We start from the raw sequence: 15030 nt of genomic DNA on the forward strand, positions 1-15030 counted from the left end.
ATACTGAAACTGTAGAATGCAAGGATCCAGGTTTTCCATGACAACATCAGGCAGTTTGTTTTTTGGAAATGCATAGAGTGTGAACGTGGAAGTCCGTGGAATCCCCGGTGACTCAGGTTTGGGACAGAAGCCATTCAAATGAGCTCAGAACTTGGCTCGGTGGTGTTGGCAGGGACTATTCAGCTGGGATTTGCCATGAGGGATGCTGGGCTTGGCTGTCTGCTGTCTCCCAGTCCAGTCTCACAAGCTTCTTTTTTTGTCTGTTGGATTCCATACTCTACTCCAGTCGGCCCTCTGTGTGATCAGCCCTGCAGGGCATTCTCAGTGAGGAGCTGTTTGTCCGTTCTGAGCAGACAGACTGCTGTAGGCTGTTCTGCAGGTCTGCAGTGGAGGGTGTGGCCATGGGAACCCCAGCCGAGGCCATGAAGTAAGCAGAGTGGTAGAGAGGGGGCGAGACTGTGCAGAGGGAAAGCGGTAACAGAGTGTGAGAGGACGTAAGGGGCTTTGATGACCGTGACACCAAAGCTAAGTGTGAGCGGCTGTGTGTAGAACCAGCTGCCATCCAGGCCTTGTGTTCATGAAGGTGAGTGTGCATGTAAGAGGAGTGAGTGGGCATGTAAACACCACCATTGCCCGAGAGGCTTGGTCTTCCCCCATGAACTCGAATGAGTGAGTGGAGGTATAGAGGGCACATCAGACACCACGAGTTCCATCCAGGTTTAACCTTCCTGAACTCACATCTGTCTATGAGGGGCGAGTGGGTGTGAGATAAGCCATGGATGCCATCTGGAACTGGTATCATTACTTTTCCCCATCGTGTGAAATACAGCAGCAGCATCAGGTGGTACGCACAGCCCAGCCTGGTCTCGGCCTCCACGTACAATTTTCCTCTCCCTGTTCCTTCATTCAAGATCAGAAGGATGAAATCACTAAGAAAGAGGAGAGAAACAAAGAGGGTCTTGGGACGAAGAAGAACCTGACCATACTTTTTCCCACTGACAAAGCCCTGAGAAAGAAGGCAGAGTGCCTTGCCAAGCAACTTCAAGTCTCCCCAGGGAAAGGGGACTTAAGGAGAATTATGAGGACAAAGCAGCTTTCCTTTTTGGTGAAAGCCAGGCACAGGAGACTTCTGGCCTCCAGGGTGGGGGCTCTTGGTTTCTCTACACAGACAGCACCTCTGTAGTAGTTTCCACATCACAGGTTGGACCTGCAGATTTGACTTAGGTTAAGAAGCATGTGCTAGGGGCTGGGGATTTAGCTCAGTGGTAGAGTGCTTACCTAGGAAGCGCAAGGCCCTGGGTTCGGTCCCCAGCTCTGAAAAAAAGAACCAAAAAAAAAAAAAAAAAAAAAAAAAGAAGCATGTGCTACTCTCTCAGAGAATGCAAATTCCATTACCAGAACCCATATTGGGTGATTCACGACCACCTGTGACTCCAGCTTCAAGGGAAACACAGCACCTCCAGCCTCTCCAAAGGCACCATGTGTACCATGTGCATATATGCACACACACTTAAGAAGTAGAAATAATTTTTTTAAAAAAGATGCCACAGATGAATACAAATTCGCTAGCGTCTAGTAATCACTTGGTAGAAAATGGAGAATAGATGTGTTATAAGGCAGCCAGAATTAAGCATCAATCCAAAGAGGTATCATTGGATGCCCACTAAGTGTAGAGATTTGTACACTAGGGTCTTTCTATAAGCAATTTAATGTATGCGTCCAAGATATATTAGAGAATTATCTTTTTATAAACTGTACTCTAAAGAAATACAAAGATATAAGTATATATGTAAATACATATAAAGAGAATCATATATAATCATATATATTTTTTATACATAATATATAAAGAGCTCAGTCATACCATGACATGAAGACTAGTGTTTAGCAACTGGGATGCATTTTAAAAAAGACAAAAAACAAAAACAAACCCAAAAACTGCTATAAGGGCCTGAGGAAAATTGCAAACACTCTTAAAATTCAGATACAGTGTTGATTTGCAGATAGAACGTGAAAAGAGTTTGCTGTGGTGTTTACTTCGTTGTAGACATAAACTACCGTGAAGCTGCTGATGTTCTGAGTTGAACCTCCATTAGCAAGCTATGGAAGAATGGCCTAGACATGGCTCTGAATGTTTACCTGAGCAGTTTAGGCACTCTGTTTCAGGAGCTAAGGCAATGGTAGTATTTTCCAAAGTTGTAAAACCACTTTAAAAGCAACCTATATCTTTTATGCTATAGTGCAAATACAAGTTCATTATTTAATAATGTTCTTCCAAGAATGCTTTAGTAAATAGGCATATATACTCACACACACACACTCACACATACACAAACACACATACACGCACATACATGCACATACACACACACACTCACACACACACATACACAAACATATATACTCACATGCACACACACTCACACACACCACACATACCACACACACACATACTCACACACATACACAAACACATATGCACGCACACATGCACACGCACATACACACATACACACATGCACACACACACATACACACGCACGTACCCTAAGAATACACATACTGAGAATTTAAAGCCAGTATTAAAATACTGCACATACTTGTAACCCCAGGACTCAGGCAGGCGAATGATAGATTCCAGGCCAGTGTAGGTGACGTAGTCTGAGAAAAACAAGGGCAGGGCCTAGAGCTCAGTAGGAGTAAACTGGTTTAGTATGTTAAGGTTCTATCCTCAACACTGTTTGCTTTACAAGCAAAAAGACAAAAACAAACAATGCAGTCCAGTGCCCACAACTCTAGTTTCAGATCAGATTGCAGAAAGGGTATGTTCAGTCACAGAGGACAATCCTGGTGACCCGGTGTTGAGCGGTGACCTATGGTGTGCTGAGGAATTATCTAACATTTGCACTTGGAGACCCACTGGCAGAAGTGTACTTATTTCTGGAAGATTTTACTCTCAGTCACTTCAGGGTTTTTTAAGTCTTCTACTCACTTAGGGGTATTAACTCCTGAAAGTACACGGTTAGTATGTATGAAGCCTTGGGACTGATTCCCCGCACTAAAAAGAAAAGAAGTATGTGGGTGTGTGTGGACATACATATGTGGACCATATGCATGTAGAGGTCAGAAGAGGGCATTGAGTTCTCTGGGACTGGAGTTATAGGAAGCAGTGAGCTGCCAGATGTGGGTGCTGGGAAGCAAACCTAGGTCCTCAGCAAATACAGCACATGCTCTAACTACTGACCCATCTCTCCAGCCCTGTGCAAGCTTATCTTGAACTGTCAAACAGGAACTGTCTTTCATGACGGATGAATACCTTATTAAATACTTCATAAAGTTCTCCTAGTAACCCACCCACAGCTAATATACAGGTTCCCACTCTGAATGGGAAATAATTTCCCATCACTGGGACAGAATGAACAAGACCATCTGTGGGATGCACAGAGTGGAAGCTGAGGCTACGGATGCTGCCACAGCTGCTATGGCTATGCTGGGAAAGATCGTGAAAGCCTTGGACAATGGAGAGACCCAATCTTCCTTACAGATTGTATCTCCATGTCCTCTCAGGGCAGATGACTCTTAATTGGAAGGCATTAGTTTTCAATAAACTATCACAGCAACTTCTCTTGGGGCCTTGGCTAAGGTCCTTTTACCCGGAGGATTCCATTTAGGCTGAGCCCTCCCATCCCCACTCCTGACACTAAAGCACATTTTCGAGTGCTGTTAGTAGAAGGAGCTAGCCTCCTGGACACCTGGAGAGGTGGTGTAAGCATTCCTTGCAAGCCTTTTATTATTGTTTTTAATCATTAACATCTGATGCATCACCCAGTTCCTCCTTTCCTCTCCTTCCGTTGTTACTATTAATCATATACCAAGTTGACAGGCAGACAATATTGTTCCGCAAAGATATGCCAGCCATCAGCTGACAACCCCTTTCCTTAGATGACCTCTGACTCCTGGTTTGGTCCGGGAAACACTGAACATCAAGAGCAGACCCTGGCCTGCTTTATCAATAAACTCAGAAGTTTTCAGAAGCGGCCCAACTATAGAGAGTTTGTGGCTACAGAGCAAGAAGACAGAAAACTCAAAAGCAGCCTCCTTCCCTCTTATCTCATAAACATGCAGGCTCCTCAGGTGTCCCCACCTTACACAGGTCCTTCAGGACATCCTCTAAAGAACTCTGAATCCATAGTTGCTGCCTGGGAACAAGTATAGTGTATTCTGCAAAGGTCCCTGCCAGTCCACAGCAAACCAGAAAGCTGAGGCCAATGTGGTGAGATGTCATAGACCTGTATATATTCATTTTAAAGAATAATCCTTTATTCTCAGATTATAGCCTTTTGTGGTGTTTCTAGTGACCTCGTTTTAGTAAAAGAAAATACACTGTTCTCCTAGTAGTTGGCTAGCCATTTGCTAGCTTTTTGCTCATATGCTTTTTTTCTTTTTTCTTTTTTTTCGGAGCTGGGGACCGAACCCAGGGCCTTGCGCTTGCTAGCAAGCGCTCTACCACTGAGCTAAATCCCCAACCCCTGCTCATAGCTTTTATTCAAAGCTCTTGCCTCTGAATTTCTTTTAAAATTCTTCCATGCCTGTCTCTTCTTTCCAAGGCAGAATAGCGGCAGCCTACTTGTGACCCTGTCTTCAATCCTTACTGCAGAGTGTTCCATGGGCGCTCCCATGCCTGTGGGAGGAACAGTCTAGGCCACCAAGAGTGGGTTGGGAGCTGGCTGTGATCGATCAGTAATGGTGTGTCCTTGTCAGTCAGTCTTTGTGATGTCAACCCCTTGAACTGGTGCAAGAAAATGGTGCCTCCTGGCAACAGGTGTTGACCCAAAGATAGCTTTTGGGGGACTGCTAAATGACTTTGTGGCTATTGGCATACAAGACAACTACAGAAAAAGAAAACTTAGAAGAGGGAAGCAGACAGGTAAATGTTAACCAACACAGGGATGCTCTTCATGCCAACATGAACTAGATGGTCCCTTATGTTTAGTGAACTTAAGTCAGTTGAACTAACAATTCAGTCACTAAACATGATCTTCCTCTACTGTGTACATGCACGCGCACACACACACACACACACACACACACACACACACACACACCTATGAATTCCACTATCTTCAGGCAGCTGAGCAGGAGTGAGTCTCTGCCCTTGCCTAGTCCCTCTATGAGGGACCCCAAGGTCATACTCTTTTGTATCCTGCCATCTTTCTGCCTTGTCATTTTCCCCCCACAGCTTTCTTTTCAAACATTCCCCTCTCAAAGCGCCCTGGCCCTCCTATGGGCAGCTGGGAACAACTGGAAAGTTTGAGTTTTGTGGTTAAAGAGATTGGCTTCTAGATACCTGAAAATCAATTACATTTAGTTAATTGATTTTGTGTGTGTGTGTGTGTGTGTGTGTGTGTGTGCGTGCGCGCACCTCTCAACCAAGAGCCTTTTCCTGTAGTCAGGGAAAAGATTTCAGTACACAAAAAGAGGCCAGCCAGTGGTTTGGCCCCGACACAGGCTTCCTGTTGGTACAAACTGCCAACCCCTGGGGTTAGCGTTATCAACTGAAGGTCTTCCTCCAGCTATTTCAAGAACTTGGCAAGAACTTCCCACGGTGGCTTCATGTAACAAGGCAGTGAAATCTTACGACTCTGGTTTTCATTCATCCATTCGGTGAGCACATACTCCCTGTCAGATGTTGTTCTAGGCAACTGGGACACAAAAGTTGCAGCCAGTTCTCTCACCCACAATGGGATTGGAACTCAAGCTGATAAAGACGGGAAATAAACAAGGGAAGTAAATTGTGTAGAATGCTAACCACCAGTGACGGCTCTCATGGGGAAACAGAAGTGGGCTTGGTTAAAAGCCCAGATATCCTGGAGTAGTATGGAGAAACTGCATGGGCCACATTAGGCCATCGGGGGATGCTGAGGAGCAAAGATTAGCTGATGCCTTGAAGAAGGAAAAAAGAAATTGACCAGGAAGCTATTCAGAAAAAGAGCACTCCAGGCCATCGGCAAGGCCAAGACAAAGGTCGGCAGGTACTCCTCATAGACCGACTGTTCATGACACTGAGGTAGGAGCACAAAAGATGAGTCACAAGTGACAGGACACTGTCGAGCTGAGGGGGTAAGGATTGAACTTGAGCTTGCACAGATGCGAGAGTTCAGGTTCGGACAGGTTCCTTGTCAGACATCTGTCCACACCTGCACTGGATGTGCAGAGCTGTAGTCCCAACTTGGAGGCAGGAGCACCGGGCATCCTGCGAGCCACAGGGCCACTTAAGATCAGGAAGAAGACTGGGCCTGGGGCTTCACCATATGGGCTGTAGGAAGTCCTGGGAAGAAGCACAGGGGCCCGAAATGGGAGAGCCTGGGCCCCTCTAACCTGGGGCACACCAGCACATGGCTCAAATCCATTGCAGGAATTCCAGTCCTGTCTCCGTTTGCTCTTTAACTGGCACTGACAACGCCTGTTGAACTTGATGGTTGGTGCGAAAACCCCTCCCAGGCTTAGGACAGCTTCTGACCTGTGTCCCAGAATGCAGTGGGTTTCTGGAGGTCAGTCGGTCCTCTGATGGAGTTGATCTGTGGTAGTTTGACATTTGGAGTATGAACCCAGAATGGTGGTCTGCTATGTAAGCTGAGCTGAATCAACACAGACCAGGCCTGAAGCTTAAGTCAGGGCTCAAGTTAAGATCTCTTGATTCACAGACTGACTAGATAGGAAAACGCCACACAGAGTAGATTCCCCTCCACATCCTGTGCTTCTTCAGAGCCTGGGAAGGGAAGGGAATGGCGATTTGACGGTGTTAGGCTGCCTCCTGTGTTACTTGTTGATGACTGTCTTAGCCTCAGGAATATCATGACGTGTCCAGCATGTTTATGATCGAAACCAGATTATGATGTCTCCTTAGATTATGATTGAGTCAGCCAACAAATACTTAAGAGCATGTGTCACATGTGTGTGATTCTACAATGGATAAAACTACTATATGCTCAAGCAGCTTAGAGGCCCACACAAGAGACTACCTTATCCCCAGAGCTGAGAGAAATGAAGTACAGTTGGACTCGGCATGTACCAGCTGAATAGATAAAAACAGCAGTGTGACAAAGGACCAAACAGGAAGGTCCTTGGACAATGGAGAATAGAGAAGTTATCCCAACAGGATGTGGTGACAGGACTAGGGTGGTGGGGACATCTCTAGGTGGATATGAGTCCAGAGCTGGCCACCTAAGAGGTCTGATTCAATTCTTGGATGGCTGTGGCTTGGAGGTGCTGAAAGTCTATGAAGCTCACTGACATCTGCTACAAACACATGGGCACATGTGCTTGCACACACGCACATTGGCACTGGTCCCCCACAAGATGCCAGTGAGAGGACAAGTCCATGGCGGCATCCCTCCGTACATCCTTCTCCGGGGACTTTAGGGCATCCGGTGGCTTCGTACTAGGTCCCCAGATTATGTCTTGGTGGAAGTTCTCAGTGTTCTGTGTTCCTGTGGTGTTCCACAGGCAGCCGTTATTCCTGCTCTTGGGAAGTTTACTCTGCAAACTGAGGTCTCTAGTCAGTATGCAGTGTTCAGTCTGGAGGCCATCTGAGGAGCGGGAATGTCACGTGGAGATCCAGCTTGCACAGACATTACACAGGGCAAGACTGCAGCATTCCCTGATCAGGCATGGGAAACAACATGTGTAAGCAGTGGACAATCCACACGGAAAAGGCTGGGTCTGGCCGCTTGGCCTGCCAGCGGTGAGGCAGTGGGGCAGTTTTGCGAATGGTTGGAAGGCAGGTGTCAAAAAAAGATGCAGGAGGGGCTGCAAGACAGCCACCAAGCCTCCCCCTTCCCTGCTCTGCTCCCTCTGGTTCTGTGCCTCTGTACCCACACAGCCTAGGTGGCTGCCTTCCAACTCAGTACAGCAGTGCCCCTCATACTCGTGAGAGTCCAGTCTTTCCACAGTCAAGTATAAGAAGGGCTGAAAAGAGTTGACTTCCCCGAAGGGGTTTTATACCAGCAGCCTGTGTTCAGTCCCAGGTAGTCAGACATCAGGATTTCTTTTTTTTTTAAATTGGATATTTTATGTATTTACATTTCAAATGTTATCCCCTCCAGCTGTACTCCTCCCCCCTTGCTTCTACAAAGATGCTACCACTCCCACCCACCCAATCCCACCTCAACACCCTCGTATTATCCTACATTGGGGGAAAAAGTCTTCACAGGACCAAGGGCTTCTCCTCCCATTGATGCCAGACAAGGCCGTCCTCTGCTACATATGCAACTGGAGCCATGGGTCTGTCCATGTGTACTCTTTGGTTGGTGGTTTAGTCTCATGGTCATCAGATGCTGCCATCTTCTAACCTTCTTGTCCAGTAGACTGGGAGACTGTGAAAAGGTTTTAGTTACAATGAAACCCTTCTGGGACACAGTCCTATGAAGTAGAGAGCCAGAGCACAGGTCCTCAACAGCTGAGGATTCTCCATGTCTTCATCTTCTGCCTACAGAAATTGCCTCTGCCTTTCTTCATCCTGGTCTTGCCACAAAACCCAGCTGGGGACTACATTAAGGATCTAGTCAGGAAAGGACCCCGCCCAGGGACATTGGGACCTGCTCACATCCTCAGGACAAGTGGAGACCCAGGGCTGTGCGCGCCACACTGGCTCTCATGGGGGAACAGTCACCTATGGCTTCACATGAAGGGGCCACCAGAAGCAACACACTTTCTGGCATTTCTTGGTATAAAGGACAATTGAGATTTTAAAAGTGAGAAAAAGAGGAGAGAGGGGAGAGTGTGTGTGTGTGTGAAATTACGTGAAGGACCATGGTCCCTCAAGCAGACCTAAGTTGTACTGGCTGGTTTTGTGTGTCAATTTGACACAAGCTGAAGTTACCACAGAGAAAGGAGCCTCAGTTGAGGAAATGCTTCCATGAGACCCAGCTGGAAGGCATTGTCTCTGCTAGTGATGAAAGGGAGGAGGGCCCCGCCCATTGTGGGTGGTGCTGTCCTTGGGCTGGTGGTCCTGGGTTCTTTCTATAAGAGAGCAAGCTGAGCAGAGAAGAAAGGGAACTGGAGATGCCTGATGCTTGGTTCTGAGGAGTGATTTGCAAGCCATGAAGTGAGGAAGGGATTGTTTACACTTGAGAACTACTGAACAGCACGTGCTAGAGGTCAAGGTCCAGGTCAAACGTAGTAGTACAACCTCATTGAGCAACCAAGAGTATCACTTGTACCCACAACATTATCAGCAACAGCAAGTTCCTGTGGTGGATTTCCAGGCAGAACTGAGACAGGCTTTCTTAAATGAGACACCAAGAGGTGGTTAAAGCAATATTGGAACTTCAAGATGGTGGAAGGAGTCAAGGAAAACAGGACCCACCTCCTGTTTGTCAAACTTTAGTCAGGCTTACACTGTGTTAATAGCCCGAATCAAACCTTTATTTACTGCCTTCCCCCAAGTATTAAGGATCTTGAATTTTTAATGTTGACAACAGCAGTCATGACTGTGGGTAAGAATAGCAAGATGCTGCAGCCGATTGATTATATAGAATGAGATATATTCTGCAAGATGGAAGACTCTTCATTTGGTGCCTTTAAGGCTTTTGACAGGTGTATGAATTTGATCCTCTGTGATTGTGATGAGTTCAGGAAGATCAAGCCAGAGAATGCAAAACAACCAGAATGTGAAGAAAAACAGGTTTTGGGTCTGGTCTTGCTACGTGGGGAGAACTTGGTTTCCATGACTGTGGAGGGTTCACCTCCTAAGGATACTGGCATTGCTCGTGTGACACTTGCTGGTGCTGCAGGTGGCCCTGGGGTTGGAAGAGCAGCTGGCAGAAGAGTACCAGCATGTGTACCTATTCCCCAAGCTGCTGCTGGATTAGCAGGCCCTGTCCAAGGAGTTAGAGGCCCACACCAGCAGGTCATGACCCCACAGGGAAGAGGCACTGTTGCACCTGCTGCTGCTGCTGCTACTAGTAGTATTGCAGGAGCTCCAGCCCAGTACCCGCCAGGACAGGGACCTCCACCTCCACCTGTAGGCAGAGCGACCCCATCTCCAGGCATTATGGCTCCTCTGCCTGGTATGAGACCACCCATGGGCCCACCAATTGGCCTTTCCCCTGCTCAAGGGACACCTATAGGCATGCCCCCTCCAGGAATGAGACCCCTCAACAGGAATTAGAGGCCCACCTCCCCCAAAAATGCATCCACCAAGACCCTAAGGTACAGTTGCTCAATCTCGACCCTCTCTTCCCCTAAAATGCTTCTTGTGAAACTGTGTAGCCTGCAAGCTTTTGACCCCTCTTACTGCATTAACTACAGAAAATAAATACATAGAGCAATTGAATTGAAAATGAAGGAAGGAAGAAGAGAAGATAAGAGAAAAGAAAAGAAAGAAAGCTAAGCAAGCCAGGGGAGCAAGACAGTAAGTTACACCCTCCATGGCCTCTGCATCAGCTCCTGCTTCCTGAGCTGCTTGAGTTCCAGTCCTGACTTCCTTTGATGGTGAACAGCAACGTGGAAGTCTAAGCTGAATAAACCCTTTCCTCCCCAACTTGCTTCGTGGTCGTGATGTTTGCAGGAATAGAGACCCTGCCTGAGACCTAAGTCCCACATTTCCCTGGCTCTTAGCTGTCTGCCAAGAAGGGGTAAGCAGGAGGAAGCTGCTTGCCTCGCATCCTGTGGGTAGATAGTCCACAGCTGGTTTCCATGTAGACTTTTCTCTGATCCTATACCTAGCTGAGGCTTTGATAGAGCTTTGTCAAGCTCTGACACCTTCCATGATAAGATTCCCTGCGGTCTTTATTTGTAAGATGAGTCAGAAGCCGCCACAGGGCTTTCAAGTGGTCTGCAGTGTAAGGAACCACACCTGCGCTAAGGAGCCAGAAGATATTCTGGCTGCGGCTTTGATGCTATACTACTAAAGAAAGGATATCTTTGTAAACTTCCTAACGGGATCCCCTCAGGCGCGTTAAGCTGTTTTATATGCTTTCCATGAGTCTTGAGTGTAGAGCAGAGCGCTGAGTGACATGTGCAATTGATGTTTAGTTGGGACGCTTCAGTCTAACAGGGGAAGAGCGGCACTCTTGGTAGGGCCTGTGTGTGAGCCTAGCAAGAAGAGGTGCTTGGTGGCCCACCAGAGGTTCAGCGGTGGTGTCTCTCAGGGCAGCGGTGGGGGTGGGGGACACTATCAGGCCGTCCTAGGTGCCTTGTGGAAGGCTTCATAAAGAACAGTGGGTTTCTTCAGGATTATTGGGTTTCTCATTGGCCTTAGACATGCATAAGAACAAGGTAAGTCATTTTAGATCTCTTTGACGAGCAAAGGTCTATTCAGATGGAGCACGTCCTTTACAGGGTCCACGTTCTAGCCTCTCAGCTGGTCCTGTTTGGCATGATTGTAATTTTTAGAGGTGACCCTTTATGATGGGTGGTGGCCCTCCACACTTGTTTGCATTTGGAGAGCTGTGCTGAGATCTTTACGCCGGAAGCCACCTGTTGGTCTTCACTTCATTTTGTCACATAGACCTTCTTATATCATGGCTTCACTGTCACATTGCATACGTCATAGTTTAGTCACGTCCCCCACACTATCTTGTCCACCTCCACAGTGTATTCCTGGCTGGCTTGGAACTCATGCACCCTTACCTCCAGAGGGCTGGGCTTAAAGGCATATGCCACCATGCCCTGCCTCCTTCTCTCATACTTACTCCACCGTATACTTTCCTGTCATGTGTGGGTCTGTCCAAGCGAAGTCTAGATTCCATGTGGGAAAAAAAATGGGATCTTTGTGTTTCTGAATCTGGCTTATTTCACTTTATATGATCTTCAGTGCAAGCCATTTTCCTACAAGTGACATGATCCATTGCTTGTCACGTACACGCCACTCTTCTTGCCCATTCATACAGTGTCACCGCAAACATGGAGGCACCGACTGCAGTGGTGGAATTGGGTCATGTGTAGCATGCTGGTTTGGTGTCTGCAGTACTTAACATTCCTACCAGAAATCTCCCCCTCCCTCCAGCCCTAACTGGCATTTGTTTTTTAATGACAGCCATGTGACTGAATTGCTTTGAATTGTGCTTCTCTGCTATCTGGAAGGCTGAACCTTGTGTTTTGTCTGTGGTGTAAGTGCACACGTGCAGGTGCATACAAAGGTCCGAGGAGGACGTTGGGTGTCCTGGACTGTCACTCTGTAGCTCAGGGTTCAGAACTCTGAGCTAGGCAGGCAGCCAGCAAGCGAATTACAAGAGCATGGCAGCAGCCCTGGCTTTTTACATGGGTGCTAGAATCTAAACTTGGGTCTTCCTGCTTAAACAGCAAGCACTTTTACTCCCTGAGCTGTCTCTCCAGCCACACCTCTGGAGAGACAGAGGTGTACTTCATTCTTTTACATGTGGGTGTCCTTAGTCTTTGTTCGTCCAGCTCTGGATGGGACTGGAGATGGGGGCGTGGCTGTGGTGCTTCCCCCCAGAACCCCTCTTCCTTCTTGTGTTCTGTCTAGTTAGGGTCAATTGTGCATTCATTTGACTTTTAGGAGTTTTTGTTTCTGTCTCTGAAGAATGCCATTGGAATCTGGATGAGAGGCAAGTACTTACCAGTTCTGAGCATTTTCTGGTAGAGGGCTTAGGTCTTTTGTCAAAGACCAGCTTTGATACCAGGTTTTAACTGAGGTGGGACACAGTAGAGTCTGCTTTTGGACAGCTGGTAGCTTCTGGCAATCTGGCTTTTGGGGGGGGGGGGCTAGGGAGGGAGAGCTAATAGCTTCTGGCATTTAAATCTCTTTAACTCTTCTGGGCCAGAGCTGATAGCAATTGACTCCTGATAATAGCAGCAGGGGATTAGAAAAACTTAATTACTTGGGCCATCGAGAAAGAAAAAGACAAAAACTACACACATTCAAAGGATGAAGCAAAGGGGCCCCAGCTAATCTTTACTTTTGCTCCCAGCTTTTATACCTTCTCAGACAAAAGTTCTCTATATAAGAAAAAAAAAAAAAACCAAACAAACTACCTCACAGAGGAAGTTACAGTTGCTTTATCTGTGTGTTTTCCATTCCATAAGCTCATTATAAGTTCAAAGCAACAGTTATATATGTTCATGGCCTTCCTTTATCACAGAACACACCTGTGGCCTCATCCTTGGACCTCACCTAGAATGAATGTTGTCTTTGATCATTAATTTGTTCCAAACCTATTCTTTCTAGTGCAGTTAGGTACTTGTAACTACGGAGGCTCCCTGTATTCCTTCATGCAGCCTTTATTTATATTCTATGAGGAGGGGACACATTTTATTCTTTTTTTTTCTTTTTTTCGGAGCTGAGGACCGAACCCAGGGCCTTGTGCTTGCTAGGCAAGCGCTCTACCACTGAGCTAAATCCCCAACCCAACACATTTTATTCTTTTTTTTTTAAAGATGTATTTATTTATTATATATGAGCACACTGTCACTGTCTTCAGCCACACCAGAAGAGGGCATCGGATCCCATTACAGATGGTTGTGAGCCACCATGTGGTTGCTGGGATTTGAACTCAGGACCTCTGGAAGAGCAGTCAGTGCTCTTAACCGCTGAGCCATCTCTCCAGCCCCACATTTTATTCTTGACCCTAACTTTATTAAATCTTTTTTGGCAAAACAACTCAAACCATTTCCTTAAACTTTCTATCAATTATTCTAACTTCCTAAAATTATTTGAGTCAAATCAGGGTTTCTATAAAATCATTAACTTATCTAAACGACATTCCTCATGGACGTTCGTGTTTATATTGATCTGCAGGAAATTTGCCCTGTAGGGTGGGCTAACTCCCAGGGATCAATCATAACTGACCACAGGAAGAAAGGGTCTTTCTTTGCCTAGTCATACCCTGTCAGAACAAGGAGGAATACAGTAATGACAAGCACAGAAAGGCACATCAGGAGCGAGAAGCCATTATGGGACAAAGCCCCTGGGGTCCATGTGTCTTCAGAGTATAGCCATCTCAGCTGTGCAGTATGCTGAGCCATTTCCAGGAAGCTCACTTTCGTGCCTTTCCTGCATGGCTTCCGCCAGGTTTTAGTATAGGGCAGTGTCTTTTGCAAACAGGGGTAGATATAATTTTTCCTTTTCTGTTTGTACCCTGTTTCTTTCTATTGCCTTATTGCTCTAAGACTTCATGCACAATATTGATTAAAATTGTAGTAGACCTCTATCTCTGGCCCCTAACTCTGGGAGTAATTTGCCCCCATTTACTATGCTTGCTAGATAGAGGTTTGTCATATATACCCTTACAGATGCGTTGTTCCTTGAAGAAGTTTAACATGAAAGGATGTTAAAGTTTGTCAAAGGTCTCTTCCATATCAGTTGAGATGGTGTAGATTTTTGTCCCTATATCTTATTTCTATATTGTAGTTTACGTTTGTTGAACTGTCCTTGCAGCCCTGGAATTAAGACCAAGATGGCTGTGGTGTTGATGACTTGGATCTATGACTGTGTTGAGAACTTTGGGTCAGTGGCTTTCATTCACATGCATGTGCTCATATCTGGTTTTGGTATCAGGACCATCCTGGCTTTTACTAATGAAACTGGCAGTTGTTCCCTTTGTAGTTCAGGGAATAGTTTGAAGAGCATGTGTTAGTTCATCTGTAAACACAGTTGTGGCACCCGGTGATGGCCTCCTTTTGTTGGGAGACTCATTGGTCATTAGAGATCTATTTGTTTATACCTTGTAGGTTTTCCAGTCTCCTAATGACCCTTCAATTTCACTGGCAATTGTTATTTTGTTTTCCTTTGGTTTGGCTTAAGACTTTGTCTGTCTTGTTTTATTAAGAAAGTAGTTTACAGACTTGAAAAAACCATACTCACCCACCCTCTGGGTTTAAGATTGGTGTACTTTTATGATGATGAATCAGGCAGCTCTTGATTCAAACTTTAACTTTACTCCAGAATCAGGACTCAGAACAGATGATCTGGCCTGCTAGCTTGCGGCCTCACCTCATGCTGTCATAGTCCCAGGCTAAACTTTTCTCCATCCACTCGTGGGCTTTGGAATTGATTCCAGCTCCTTC

General features: G+C 46.3%; 2 protein-coding genes and 1 pseudogene across 10 annotated transcripts in view; all 3 read left to right on the forward strand.

The window, feature by feature from the left end:
• The window catches only part of Lhfpl2 (LHFPL tetraspan subfamily member 2), a 153427-nt gene that overhangs the window by 126633 nt on the left and 11764 nt on the right, over positions 1 to 15030 (forward strand). The window lies entirely within an intron of this gene.
• Positions 9102 to 9314, forward strand: Snurf-ps1 (SNRPN upstream open reading frame, pseudogene 1; annotated as a pseudogene).
• On the forward strand, positions 9529 to 10543 carry Snrpn-ps5 (small nuclear ribonucleoprotein polypeptide N, pseudogene 5). The gene has a single exon (XM_039103454.2). The coding sequence runs from the start codon at positions 9557 to 9559 to the stop codon at positions 10169 to 10171; it is 615 nt and encodes a 204-aa protein (XP_038959382.1). The 5' UTR covers positions 9529 to 9556; the 3' UTR covers positions 10172 to 10543.

Source organism: Rattus norvegicus, chromosome 2 (assembly GCF_036323735.1).
Source record: "Rattus norvegicus strain BN/NHsdMcwi chromosome 2, GRCr8, whole genome shotgun sequence".
NCBI classification, from domain to species: Eukaryota; Metazoa; Chordata; class Mammalia; order Rodentia; family Muridae; genus Rattus; species Rattus norvegicus.